The 15,157-nt window shown below is 42.5% G+C and overlaps 2 protein-coding genes across 6 annotated transcripts in view; one reads left to right on the plus strand and one right to left on the minus strand.

The window, feature by feature from the left end:
• The window catches only part of ARMC3 (armadillo repeat containing 3), a 64,882-nt gene extending 58,688 nt beyond the window's left edge, over positions 1-6,194 (plus strand). Inside the window, exons 18-20 of the mRNA XM_082193669.1 lie at positions 1,126-1,326; positions 2,536-2,698; positions 5,306-6,194. Of these exons, the coding sequence (XP_082049795.1) occupies positions 1,126-1,326; positions 2,536-2,698; positions 5,306-5,515 (574 nt within the window). The 3' untranslated portion in view covers positions 5,516-6,194. The remainder of the gene's footprint in view (positions 1-1,125; positions 1,327-2,535; positions 2,699-5,305) is intronic.
• Positions 1-15,157, minus strand: part of PIP4K2A (phosphatidylinositol-5-phosphate 4-kinase type 2 alpha) — a 204,459-nt gene that overhangs the window by 159,022 nt on the left and 30,280 nt on the right. For 2 of the 5 annotated variants that reach the window (XM_082193662.1, XM_082193663.1), the window contains one exon: positions 10,863-11,032. The gene's annotated coding sequence lies outside the window, so the exon portion shown is untranslated. Of the gene's footprint in view, positions 1-10,862; positions 11,033-14,310; positions 14,518-14,645; positions 14,777-15,015; positions 15,113-15,157 lie in introns of those variants that run through there. The other 3 variants (XM_082193664.1, XM_082193661.1, XM_082193665.1) reach the window with 3 other exon arrangements.

The following is a 15,157-nucleotide window of genomic DNA, read 5'->3' on the forward strand; positions in this document are numbered from 1 at the left end:
CTGCAACCCCCCTGCAATCCCTACACAGATCTGGCTGGCACAAGGCACAAAATCACAGCTCGCCCCTATACACGAAGCCAAGCCAGAGCACAACTAAATGCAGCACAGCCATCTTCTCAGAAAAACTCTTCACAAGCTCAAGAGGTCAAGACACGAAAGCTTTAGCAACTAATCTACACTTAATGACCCACCCAGTGGTATTCAGAATATCACTCATGAAATCACTCAAGATATCCCTCAAGTAATTAAGGAACAAAAGAAGAAAAGGCACACTAATCTAGGAACTTCCTCTCTGCCCAGAACGTTGGAGGCTATACACCACACCCCTCAACAGTATTTATAGGAACTCAAACACCAGATTCTGCTCTGTTCCAGTAACAAGAAGCCGAAAGCACCAGCCTGAAGATGACGAGTGAGACCTCGTCGAAACGTCGCCCAGACACCCCGACTCTTACACGGGAAGACATCCGAAGACACCAAAACCTGCATTCCTGTACCCGTGAAAATCTACGAAAGCATATATATATATATATATATATATATATATATATATATATATATATATATATTAAAAAAGGTAAAGGTAAAGGTACCCCTGACTGTTAGGTCCAGTTGTGGCCGACTCTGGGGTTGCGGCGCTCATCTCGCTTTATTGGCCGAAGGAGCCAGCATACAGCTTCCGGGCCACGTGGCCAGCATGACTAAGCCGCTTCTGGAGAACCACAGCAGCGCACGGAAAGGCCGTTTACCTTCCCGCTGGAGTGGTACCTATTTATCTACTTGAACTTTGACGTGCTTTCGAACTGCTAGGTTGGCAGGAGCTGGGACCGAACAACGGGAGCTCACCCCGTTGCGGGGATTCGAACCGCCTACCTTCTGATCGGCAAGCCCTAGGCTCTGTGGTTTAGACCACAGCGCCACCTGCGTCCCGGGGGCCTTTTGAATATAAGGCTAGGTGTTGTGCCATTGGAAAGAGGCGGGGAATTCTAATCTAATGGGGATTAAAGCACCTTGGGTAGAGAGAGAATATCTCTTTCTTTTCTCTAAGCTGACATACCTGTTTACTTTAACTTAAATCAGAGCATGTGGGAAGCATTCCTAATACCCCTGTGCTTTTTGCAAAAGAAAAGGGAAAGGGAAAAAGGAAGAAGAAAAACCCAAAGAAGAAGAACTGGAGCCAGTGATGCCTAAAATAGTCGAAGAAGTTCCTCTAAAGGCCTCATGGTATCCCCCTGTTGATTCCATCTTGGTGGATTACATTACTGAGGTTTCCAAAACAATTCTCCCACTACCAACCACGAAAGAACAGGTTGTAGCCCTTGCGCAGTGAGTACCAGGACAATGTCTTTTCTGTGAATTCAAAGTAAATATTTTAAGGGATTGATTTAGAAATCTACTGAATATAGTCCCCATTTTGACCTGCTTTCCTTTATCAACCCTTCAGAGAGTTTGTCTCTGTTTATTCAGTATTGTGGGTCCTTTTGGTCACACATTCTCTGCAGAACAGACTTAAGACAGCTTTCAATTTCATGTAATTGAAACGTAAAATAGGACTGACAAATAATAAAAGGAATAGTCTTTTAAAGCCTAAACGATACAAAGGTGCTTAAAAGAAAAAAGTTCCAACATTCAGGAAGGGTTTTAAAGGTTGAAAATACAAATGTATTTTTATAGTTTTCCTGGAAATTGACACAGGCCAAAATTGACACAGCTGAGGGAGTTTCAACACTGGGGCATCACCTCATGAAAGACTGAACTCCTTGTAAGGTAAAGGTAAAGGGACCCCTGATCATTAGGTGCAGTCGTGACCGACTCTGGGGTTGCGCGCTCATCTCGCTCTATAGGCCGAGGGAGCCGGCATTTGTCCGCAGGCAGCTTCAAGGTCATGTGGCCAGCAGGACTAAGCTGCTTCTGGCGAACCAGAGTAGCACACGGAAACACCGTTTACCTTCCCGCTGGAGCGGTCCCTATTTATCTACTTGCACTTTGATGTGCTTTTGAACTGCTAGGTTGGCAGGAGCAGGGACCGAGCAATGGGAGCTCACCCCGTCACAGGGATTCGAACCTCCGACCTTCTGATCGGCAAGTCCTAGGCTCTCCTAGGTACCCACAGTACCACCCACATCCCTGAACTCCTTGTAGTGCCAGCTTAATCTCCAGTTGTGACAGCTTGTGGAGCAAGAACCTTCCCAGAGGTTCTGAGGTAGCAAGCTGGCTTATATGGGAACATATTTATATTTGTACTGTAGATAATTTTTTCTTCATACTTACTTTTTATTATTTAAAAGGATCTAAGTGCTGTAGGAAAAAAGATCAGCTCCTATTCACAAGCCTTGAGAGATCATGTAGAGTCAGCAAAGCACTGGAAGGGGAATGTGTGCATCTTTGAAAGTTATTGAGATGGATAGTGAAATATAACATGTTTAAACACCACTTAAGGTTTAAAGTGATCTTTTGTAGAAGCAGTGCTAGTATTAAACCTGATTAAATATTATGACAATTGTTAATTTAAGTCACTATTGGATTTTAAAACAGGTTTGTTGCAGAAAAGATGGGCGGTCCAATCGAAACAGACAAATTGCATGAATTCAGCTGGGAACTTCATATAAGTGAAATTGAATATGAACTGAAATGCAATGTCGTGCCTATTGGGAAGATCAACAAAGGGACCTTCTACCATAGGGCCTTGCTTTTCAAGGTAAAGTCAATTACTCAGCCAGATACAAGTTTCATTTTAACAGCACACAGCATATGCTAATGTATATCAACTTCAACATATCCTTGCTGTAGTGTTATTCAAACCTTATTTATTTGTGTACTTAAGCCATTTTGTGTTTGGTTAGTATTGATTTCTCATCAAGCAAAGACACACAGTCCTATTCTGTAAGCACCATTTAAAATCATTGGGAGAGAAGTGTGAGTGATGTTAATATATTGCAGTATTAAAAGCAAAATAATACAAATGACCATGTTGATGACTGGTGCAGTGCTGTGAGTTATCATCTCAGCTATATATTACTGCAATATGTTATATGTTGAGCTGCCTCTGAAGATAGTTCGGAATTCAGCAGCCAGGTTGCTCTCTGGGGCAAGGTTTGAGCATATAATGCCAATCTTGGCCCAACCACATTGGCTGCTTAGTTTCTGTCTGGGCCCAATTCAAATTGCTGCTTTTCTTTTTAAAAAAATAATTTTTATTAACAGGCCAATCAAATCACATTATTTCCAAATCACATTAATTCCAAATTATACAGCCAGATTTTTAAATTTTGTTGGGGGTACCCATACTTCAAGCTCCGAATGGGGGTCCAAGCATCACTTATATTACTGTTTTAATTAGACAGTTCTATCCAGTTCTGCCCAGATAGTCTCTTTATTATTTTCTTCATCTTCTTGTTGTTATCATATATTCCTTTCTTTGCGATCTCTGATAATCTTCACAAGCGGGTTGGAAGCAAACATCCTCTGTGTGGGTTTTACACTTCCAAAAATCATATCACATATGGACAGACGCCATTCCACACTTCCGTAAAGAATTTATCCTCGGTCTGTCCTTTAATTTTCCCAGGCTTGCCAAATATATCACAGAGGGCTCTGCCAGGTTTAGATCACATTCCAATCATCATTCACATTCCAATGATCCTGGTCCTCCTCCCCCCGTCTTTCTTAGACAAGCCTGTTTTAGCGAGACGCCATTTAAAGCTGCGTCATAAAATTTTCCTCCATACTCCAATGTTTACCAATCCTCTCTTTTGATCAGTAATTCACTCCACACAGTTCTTAAATTCCTGCTTGTGATTAATAACATGCAACGATCTTCTTTCTGGGGTGGAGGGTTATTAATACTCACATAAGGCAAAGAAAATAAAAGTTTTTTCCTCCACCCCCTCCGTTTCACTCCAAACATACCAGTCTCTTAATGGTGGTTCATCACTTGATTTATTTGTCCCATCAGTCGCTCTGGTCACAGGGATCCATTAATCAGCAGTCTTATCTCCCGAACTTCGCTTGATGTATGTGCTTTAGCTTCTTTCCAATTATATGTTTCCAATTATATTTTCAAGCTAAAGCGAACCCGGGCGCTGGTTGGAGACAGCGTCAGGAAGAGCCGACTTCACCGAGGGCTCGTGCCAAATGTCCGGCACCCCCTTCTTTCGATTCCGGGGGTGCATTATGGACACCGCTGGCAAGGCAGTCCCCCCCATCTCCTTGTGGGGTCGGGAAGGCTGCATACTTCCCATAGCAGCCTCTTAATTACCTCGTGTGGGTCGGAGAGATGTTATTGTCGGCCATCTTCCAATGCACCACCTGGTGGCCCCCAAATTGCTGCTTTTCACCTATAAAGCCTTAAATGGCTCAGGACTGCAATACCTCAAGGACCACCTCTCTCCAAGTGAACTGACCTAGATGCACCCTGCAATCATCATCTGAGGCCCTTCTTTATGTGTCACCTCTATGATAGGTCCAGAGGGTGGCAACAAAAGAATAGGCTGTTTCTGTGGTGGCTCGCTGTTTGTGGAATACTTTCCCGAGGGAGGCTCACCTGGCACATTCATTATATATCTTTAGGCACCAGGCAAAAACATTTTTCTTTGGCCAGGCCTCTGGCTAATTAAACAATCTATGGCCTTTTAGGCTGTGGAAGGTTATTGTTTTGTTTGTAATTATGTTAAGTATTTCTGTGTTTTTATACTGTAAATCACCCTGTGATCCTGGGATGAAAGGTGGTATGGTATTATATTATTATTATTATTATTATTATTATTATTATTATTATTATTATTATCATTATCATTATCATTATTATTTATTTCACTGATAAGCTAGACACTATTTCTTGCCTTTATACCCCTCTTTGCAGCATGGACATAACAGTACAAACCTACCTTACAGGGTTATTGTGAGGGTAGTTTCTGTGAAGTATTTTGAGCACTTAGGAAAAGCACAAGATAAATATTAAATATTTTAAAGGCTACTTTTTCTTACAAGAGATAATTCTATCTAACAGCAAACTTAATGGTCTTGTGCTTGGGCAGTGAAATGGCAACTCCCACAGGCAAACACGATATTGAATGATTTCTCTTCAGGGTGGAAAATGCATGGTACAATCTTTCTGCTCAATCATTTTCCTCTTGCTTATTTTCCTCTTCTCTCCATGTACAGTTTCCCTTTTGTAGCTTGTCTTTCAAATGGTAAAGCACTATTTTAAACTGTAAGCCCTTCAGTGCACTGACCAAAAGGCAGTATGTCAATGTAATAAAAATAAAGTAAAATATATCTCTCATCTGGTTACTTCCTCCCATAGGTTCTAGCAGACAGAATTGGTGTTAGCTGCAGCTTAGTCCGTGGAGAGTACACCAGAGCATGGAATGAAGTGAAATTGGTTGATGATTCTCCCTTGGGAATACCTGGACTTCTGCTTCCCCCTCAAGTATATATTGTGGATCTCATGTACCAGCCAGGCAATCTAATGAAAGAAGGCAGTCCAGAGGCAGATCGCTATGGGCGTATTTAATTATATTTCCAGAGCTCTTTGAAACCAAAAGCTGCTTGTTCGTAAAGCTAATTAACACAGAGAGGTTTGTAGGGCTCATTTTCAAAGATGGGCTAGGTGCCAACTGCAGCACCTTTACATGTACTGATGAATCTAGATAGGTGAGCTCGGTCTTTTGTTTTACTACATGGAGATTCTGTCTTAGAAAAATATTTGGGGAGCGCACAGAATTTCAGTAGAAGTTTTGCTTATATTTTAATCATATTTTATTTATTTTAGTCTTTTGGAATAAAATGCAGATACCAGAAATTTGAAGTGGGGGCTTTATTCTTTATAGGTTACGTTTTAAAATTTTACAGCTCACAAGGACGTTTGCAGTCACTTTTCCATTTGAATGTGGGCAGCACAGCAATCCCTGTATGATATCTTATTTTTGCCATGTATTCATGGAGGAGAAGGCTATCCGTGGCTACTAGCCATGGTGGCTATGTTCTTACCTCCACAGTTGGAGGCAGAAATGCTCCTGAGTACTAGTTTCTGGAAACCACAAGAGAGGAGGGTGCTGTTGTGCTCATGTTCTACTCCTTGGTTTCCCACAGGCATCTAGCCTGCCACTGTGAGAACAGGAAGCTGAACAAGATGGGCCATTGGCATGATCCAACAGACTATTCTTATACAGTCATACCGCGGGTTAAAGTGGCTTCAGGTTGAGTGTTTTTGGGTTGCGTTACGCGGCGACCCAGAAGTAACAGAATGCGTTACTTCTGGGTTTCGCCGCTCGTGCATGCGCAGATGCTCAAAATTACGTCACGCGCATGCACAGAAGCGGCAGATCGCAACCCATGCAGACGCAGGTTGCATTCCCTTCAGGATGCGAACGGGGCTCCGGAACGGATCCCATTCGCACCCAGAGGTACCACTGTATATTAATAGACCTGTTCTCTCTCGTTTTGTTTTATTTTTTTTTGTTTTGATTTTTTTGTTTGTTTGCAATTTCCATCAACGATAATGACATAAAACTGAAGTATAATAAATAAATAGACAATCCTAGGGCCAAACTAGATGTGATGGGGCAGCCATTAGTGTTCACATGTCTTCCCTGTTCGTGTGTAAAAGGGAGAGCCTATGGAGTGTGCAAGGCATAGAAGTGAAACTACCGGTATCTCCACACATCCATTTCAGTCAGCTGTGTTCTGCGTACTTTTATCCCAGCATAGTTCCCATAATGCAAGTTAGCTAACTGGGGCAGGGGGATGGTAGAGCCCAGTTAAGTATAGGAGGGGAGGGTTTAGCTCCCCCACCCTGTGCTTTTTTCATATTTTAAAAAATAGACCCACGCTCATACCATTTTATGTGTGAATGGGGCAGACAAATTTATAAAATAAACATGGCTGCCCCAACACATGAAGCTTGGCTGTATCTTGGCATCCAGCAGCACCCTTAAATGTGCTTATAGCCCTGAAGCAGGGACAGTGTGAATAGTGCCTAATAGATAGTTCACACCGAACTATCAGTTCAGAAACTCCAACTTTAGCTCGGAGTAGGGTAGATCCATGGGCGTAAAAACTGGTTTGACTGCATGGATTCTGGTCACTAGCTCTAGGGATGGGGGAACAAATTTGATTTAGTTCACATTTGTAGGGGCACCTACCTAATTTGCACTTTCTAAAACAATGTGTGAACTGAAACACAGCCATACTTTGAAATTAGCAACGTAACGTGAACAAAAGTAAAGTGTGCATAAAGATGCATATTGGTAAAAACAACATACAAAAATGTGTTGTCTTTGGGTAAATGGTATGCAAATGTGTAGATCGGAAGAAATTCACACTGCTGCTGAATTTTTTATAAGGACTTGTTTTCTAAAAATTCACAAACTGATGTGGAAATGTGAAGAAGTGAACTTTAAGAGTGGAAAAACAAGAAACCAGAGTTGAGATTCACCCATCCCTACTGGCTGTTATGGATAATATTCACCCAACCACATAGCACAAAACAAATCCTTTTCCTTTCTTTATTTTCTTTATTTTCTTTTATTTATATTTCTCCCCATGCCAAGGTCTCAGAGTGGCTGACACTAGTAAACTTGTGCAGAGGACCTGCTAGTCTGTGGATGATTCTGTGCACTGAGGTCTCCCACTTCCCCTGGAAGACACCTAGACTTGGGCTTTGGGAAATCTGTAGTACTGGGGTGAGGAACCTAATTTCATGCAACACAGAGAGATTGACTGGCATAGGGAGAGGGAGGGAGAGGGAGAGAGGGGAGAGAGAGAGTCCTGCAGTACTACGTACAACCTCCACCCACCACTAGCTCTGGCTCAGAAGTAGCCCCTGGTTGTCTGGGACCTCATAATGGAAAACCAAATACCCCACTCATGCTGTAAGGGATGGCATTTACTGGACCTGTTGAGTGACATCTTAGGAGCCAGGAGGAGATCCTTGGCTTACACTTAAGCACTTACATCCCCAGGGTATTTCTTAAAAAGTGGTCAGGACAAATATAACGCTTAAGAGGGGAGAAGAAAGAAATAGAGGGAAGGAATGAACAGTGGCTTGCCCAATCCTCTTGTGGCTAAGACAAATTGTGGAACCAGGATTTTTCCAACCCACTCTTAGACACGATGATAAAATTCACCCTTCATGAAATGAGTGTTTACTCCCTAAGCTTAACTTCTCCAGATGTATCAGCGTTCTCAATAATGGAATCTCAAGAGAGAGTCAGGACAAGCAGTTGGATTAAATATTCATATGAGTCTTAATCAACCCACAGAACTGAGAAAAAAATATTGAAGTGTAAATGGGAATCTCATATCCTTTCTAAAATACTGCAATCTCTATTTGATCAAATATTGTCAGTTCAAAGTGATTTGAAAATGGGGCTTTGAAATATCACTGTGTGCTTGAGCCATAAATACTCCTTGCATTTTTGTGCTCCCCCTTCCCAATCTGTCCTCCTGGGAAAAAGACCCAGGAGGAGGAAAGAAAAAACGTTGCGTTAATGAAAGAGCTTGAACTCCACTAATAAATCAGCAACAACATAATCTTGTGTATGTTTTAATTAATCAGATATGTCATTTTTGGATGGATGACACCCCAGAAGACTGAGTGATTTGAGGAAAAGCATTCCTTTGGTGTGCATTCCCATCCCTGCCCTGTTAGGAAGATCTTGATTTTTTAAAAGTCATTTACGCCTGATTGGTGCATGAAGCATAACATACGCTTGCCCTTAAATCATTTATATTTTACTTTCTTTATGATGCCTTTGTGAATTACCTCTTTCTGCATTTGTAATTAGAGGATGTAACAGATGGCCTGGGCTTAGTTCAGGGTGATAAATCCACTAAAATAACCTACAGGAAGCCACTGTGGACAAATGATTCTTTGTCCACTGTGGTGTTCAAGATCTGTGCTACTCAAGACGTTTTGGCTAGGAAGGATGATTATAAAATAGTCTGGCACAGAGACTGGACAAATCAACAGACAAGCGGGGGTGGGGGGCAAAGACACACATACAGCAGCATAGTTGATGGGTGGGTGGCATTTTTAAGGTTTTGATTAAATGAACACTGTTTTTTATTTCTGTGGATACTTGTTTTTAGAGATGTTTAACTTAGTAAATAAATACACATATTAAATTTTGCAAAGCTAAAATATGGATAGATAAGCCATTCATTTTATGGGGGAAAATGAAAATATTATTCACAACACAATGGAAAAATAAATGTAAGTAGAAGAAGCTGCAATGTGGTAGAGGGAAGTCACAGGGGTAGGAAAAAATACGATATTGAAAATGGTTATAACTTGAATGTAATGTAAAGATTGTTAAAAATGTGTAACTGAATGAAAACTAAATCAAAATGTAATTTAAATAAATAAATAAATAGTGCTAATCTACATAAAGTTAGGCTTCATGCTGGAATGACAGCACTTCCATGACAGGGTGTGTGGGTGTGTGTGAAGACAGAGAGACAGAGCCTGTTGGGTAATGGAAATATAGAAAACCAATGCCGTCTAGATGCATTATTGAGATAAATGTTCCTGAGAAGATTTGTCAGGTATAAATATGAGTGAAGGCCTCAGAATGTCCTTGCATACACTTAGGCTTCCTGCTGATTTCCTGTAGCTTAAGCTTCGTATTCACCACACTTAACAAATCAAAATTACACAGCAACATATTCAAAGTTCTGCTCCAAGCTGAATACGATGAACAACATAAACATGTGAATAATCCTAGGCACATATATAAATTAGTTTTGGCTAGTCATAGAGAGCAGCAAAGAGCTATGAATCAGTGGCGTAGCGTGGGCTGTCAGCACCCGGGGCAAGGCAAGTAATTTGCGCCCCCTAACCCGTGGATTTGCGCCCCCTAACCCTAACCCCCAGATGTTGCGCCCGGTGCAGCTGGCCCCCCACGCTACGCCACTGCTATGAATTGTCCCCCATCCACTGCCCATTGAGAATCCTACTTAGCTGCCTCCTCCTACCTCTCCTTCAATATGGGGTAATGGGGGGGGGGAGGCTGCACATTTTCATTCTGAATTCACAGATATAAGGACTGGAATATTGATTTTTGTTTTTTAGAAAGAGTAAGAGTGTGATTCTTAAGATACTGAATTCTGTGCTCCAAACCTGTTTCTTCTGTGCTTTCGTACTGTGATTACACAGCCCTGCCTATAGTGGATTTATATGGAAAACAAGCGGATTTCTGTCATTTCAATTGTTAGCTGGGGTTTCATGTACCTCTGTTGGTGGGCAGAGTAGCTCAGCATGAAGCAGGAAATGTCTGAGCAGGGAGATGGCTTCCAGCCAATTGACCAGAGGTCTCAGCAAGTACTCTGTGCTTCTGGACTAGTTCATTCCTAACACCTGTTTCCTGTCATGTTCTAATCCAGGCCCAGCTTTGCCACTGGCACTCATCTCTTTGAACTCGCATCCACCTGGCATGAAGCCACTTCCCATTTGCCAATCACATATCAGGTTCTCTCTCCTATATTCCACAGTGATCACCCTCAGTATTGTATCTCCTGATTTATATTCTTTTATTTAAACTGCTCTCCTGTTCTGTCTTGTAACTGGTGCAAACAGAAAGAAAGGATGGAGAGCAGGGGGAGAGAAGCCTACCTCCCTGTAAATGTAATGCCTATTTGCCATGAATTACTGCAAGCATTTGCAGAAGTGGAATTCTTACATATCAGGTATGAACTGTAAAGCCCTCTGTACATGTAAAACCTCTATACAAAGTAATGTAATAATGGGCTGGCAATACGTTTCTGGGAGTCTCCAGGGAAATCAAGGGCAGTTTCTGCCCCTCACCACCACCTACAATTCAAGAGACTTGTTTAATGATCAGCAAAAGCATAACACTTACTCACTTCTGAGCTCCTGGATTCATTTGCCCTACCAGTCTCCAAAGTTCTGGAAGAGCAGCAGAGAGGATGGGTAAGATCTCAGCAAGTTGAAGACTCGGTTCAAAGAGAAATCCTTGATAAAATTTGTGGTCCCCAGGCAACTGCCTGAATTTGCGAGGTGCTGGCATACCTAGGAAAGAGAAGGAATACTGAAGGAAAATCAAAAGGTATTTACTGCAAACTTTGAAATCTTTGTTCATAATCCCTAAAAGTATAGCTTGTAATGGGGGTGATGCCTTTCTGTGTGTGACTCACCCATCCGGACAAAAGATGCAACTCAGCATCTGCTGACATAAATGTGTGTGATGACCAGGTTGCCCTTCAAACCTGTCAGCCAGGCTGTGCCAAGATGCAGTTAAATCAAGAAAAATATAATCGCCACATGGAGAGGACTCTCACTAGCTGCCACCTACTCTTTCAAACACCCACCCACACACATGCTGTTTTTCCTGCTGCTGTCCAGAAGACAGAATCCTGGGAAAAAACCACTCCCCAGCCCCAACAGTTAGCAAGATGATATAATATACTTCAGACAAACTGAGATAGACCATGGTAACAACTGGATTCTATGTTTTAAAATATGAGGAATCTATTATTGTATGTTTCTTCCTTGCAGCTCTAGGTGAATGTGAAATCTGCATAGCACCTTATATTGCCTCACTTGAATGTCTGCTATCTCCTCCTACATTCCATCTTGAGACTATGACCATATAAAACCTGGTTGCTTCACCATCAGCTAATGTTTCTCCTCTCCACACTCTGTTTATCATTTAGCTTGATGAAGAGATCTAGAGAAGTTGAAAGCTTCACATTGTTTTGATTGACATAATGTTGTCCTAATAGGAATTTTAGATATCCCCCCCCCCCCGGTGATCTGGGTTGCATTCCTGAAGGTTTATAGCACAGTTAACAGTAAAATATTTGGCATGTCTGCTCAGAGGTAAGCCCATTTGATTTCAGTGGTGCTTATTCACAGACAGGAAAGCCACAGCCTGACCTAAGGCGAATGACAGCAACAATACTACAGTCTTACAAATATATCAAAATTAAAAAGTGGATCCCAAAATGCAAATTTGGGCTTGGATCCTTAATATGAAAAGATTGATTACTTGATCTAGAACAGCCAATGTGATGCCTTCTAGACAATAGCATCCACCATCCTTATTGGTCAGGCTGGTTGAGCTTACTGAAGCTGTTGTCCAGCAAAAACTGGAGGGCACCATGTTGGCTACACCTAATCTAGAATAACCTACCAAGGGAAGTCCCCCTGGTCCTCGTTATGTTTAGCTGCTGCTGTCTGGTAACTTAGCTAATTAGTCACAGAGAGACCCTTGAAATCTACTGGTGTATTGCATTCTGCTCTGTGTTACTAGCTTTGCTAGTAATAAAATAGAGTTTTATTACTCTATTTATACTTTTGAACTTGATTTTAATCTATAAACACACAAACTCTGATCCAATGCACCTATTATTGGAACATGAAGACCATGTCAAAATTAATAGACAATCCCATTTTCTTACACATATGTGGCAATATTTCTAAAATGCTGGCTGGCATCAAACCTGTCACTTTTGTTCCGTGTTCCATTTCATGTTTTGTTGAATCAATGTCTCTCCAGTAACTGCTGGAAGTGGAGCATAGATTCATTCCACCCCCTGCTACATACTGTAAAATCATTACACCCATATAATTAACAGCATGCTCCCTCTGAGTGCTGAAGCGAACTGATCTAATCATTAATTAAACTTTGTGCTGGGCCTCTTTCACTGCAGTTTTCATGAACTTTGACTCAAGATTAGACGGCAATTGATGGGCCTTATAATTTGATCTCCTGAGTGCCCTCAACTTCCACTGAACTTAGCACCTACTCCTAGTGTGCAAGTGATTTATGTCAAGTGCAAATGGTGCAGTAGAAATAGGTTAAATTGCTCCAAGGGAAGATGTAGATTTGGTCAGGACAATAGCTATCTTCATAATTCACTTCTCATCTAAAATATAGTTATCCTCTCTATAAAAAATGTAAGTATTAATATTGATTCCCATTATACTTTGTAATATGCATTGGCTGTCTGCTAAAAAAAGTTTGATTGGAAAGTCAATATCTGAAATATTGAAATCTTTGGAAAGCCAGTTATGGAGCTTTGGCTGGGTGGGGGCAAAATGTTTTATAGTTGATAGCATTTATGGGATGAGGTCTTCATGGGCTAGTGGTAAACAAGAACCTTTGCATGCAAAGGGTTTCAGGTTGAATACCTGGTATCTCTAAACGATCTCAGAACCAAGTTACCAGTGATGGGAGTGATCCATGATCAGAATATCCTGTCTCCCCCGCCCTCATCAAAGTTGTGTAGGGTTTGCACATTTGATAAGGAAAGTTGCACAGGGTATTTAAGCATTTAAAGTCCAAAGAACCGATGCAAACTCTACCTTTCAATTTTTTTACTGCTTTCCAAAGAGCCATAAAATTTAGTTGTTTTGTTATTAAGAGGGCAGGTCAAAGGTAGAAGAAGCAACAGGGCAGGAGGCATCTCTCTCAGACCTGATCCTTACCAACAGGGAGGAACTGATCAACAAAGTGAAAGTATAGGGAACCTTGGGAGGAAGTGAACACGTCCCCTTGGTTTTTATTACACACTGGCAAAGGAATGCTGAATGTAGTCGGATGTGCACTCTTGACTTTAAGAAGGCTGATTTCAGAAAGCTTAAGGAACTACTGAGTGAAATCCTATGGTCAGAAAAACTCAAAAGAGAAGGGAATCCAAGATAGATGGGAGTCATAGCTGTCAACGTTTCCCCTTTTTTAAGGGAAATTCCCTTATTCCGAATAGGATTCCTCGCAAGAAAATGGGAAAGTTGACAGCTATGATGGGAGAGTCTTTAAGTTGAAATATTGAAGGCACAAAGGCTGACAATTCCAACAAGAAAAGTGGGAAGCAGGGACGCGGACTTATAAAAAATATTGGGGGGGCCCGGGAAAGCTCGTGAAATGTAAATAAGCTCATGAATATGCAAAATAAGCTCATGAATATGCAAATAAAGTGCCGCCGCCCCCTCGTGAGCGTATAGGGGAGAGCGTGCTGCGCCTATCAATCAGCTCCGGAACAGCTGATATGCGGGAAACCTGGGGCTAGAGGCAGGAGCCCCCGCCCCCGGGGATTCCCTAATTTCGCGGGGGACGGCCGGGCTCTCTGGCTAGGGCGCGCGGCTGGCTGGCTGGCGAGGGAGCAGGTGGGGAGGAGGCGGGGGACGGCGGCGGCGCTCTGCTGAAGGGCGCCCGAGATTATTGGGGGGGCTGAGCCCCCCAAAAAAATTTTTTGAGGGGGCTCGAGCCCCCTCAAGCCCCATGGAGTCGGCGCCTATGGTGGGAAGCACTTAAAGAAACCGGTGTGGCTGCCTGAAGAACTTACAGATGAGCTGAGATGCAAGAAGGGCATGTATAAGAAATGGAACCTTCTGACATTGGAACTCCCATGAGAGGTGATGCACTCTCCTTGCTTGGAGGTTTTTAAGCTGAGGTTGAAGATGACATGTATGATGCAGTTGAAATTCCTGCCTTGCAGGGCATTGGACTAGATGGCCCTCAACATCCCTTCCAACTCTACAATTCTATGAAACCCTCTATGAAACTAAATTGGGGTCGGGAACCATGGGCAGTGTCACACACACAAACACACACACACTGCTGGACTGCAGTCATCAACCCCCCCCCCCCATCTTAACATATGGGACACAACTTGCCCACCTAGAAATATACTTTCCCCCTTCTGTGCCCCCGGAGTTTTCTTTCTGGTGCCACCAGAGTCAGGAAAGAAGTGTGTTGCTTCTACTCTTCATCCTCATCTTTGCCTTGCTGCGTTTCATTTTGCTAGGAACGGTATGAAGAGTGGGACCGGCCCCACTATTAGAGTGAAACCATTGCCTCAGGCGGATGATTTGGGGCCTCACAAAAGATCATCTAATTGGTTCATTATTTAATGTTGCAATAGTAGTAGTGCAGTAGTAGTAGTAGTAGCTTTCCTGCCAAGGAGGGGGAAGAAGCAGTCGTGGAGGAATTTGCCTCCTCAGGTGCCAAAACAACACATGGACGCAGGGCGCTCGCTTGCTGCCTGTGCCTTAGGCGGCGAAACGTTTTGAGGAGATTCCGACTTGCGCCTCCTGGATTCCTGTCAGACAGTCGTCTACTCGCCCGGCTTGTTAACAGCCTTCTGGAGCGGCGGCCCCGCCTGCCTCCCTCAAGGAGGAGAGGGCCCTTTC

The sequence above is a fragment of the Podarcis vaucheri genome (assembly GCF_965113315.1).
Source record: "Podarcis vaucheri genome assembly, chromosome: 12".
Lineage (NCBI taxonomy): Eukaryota > Metazoa > Chordata > Lepidosauria > Squamata > Lacertidae > Podarcis > Podarcis vaucheri.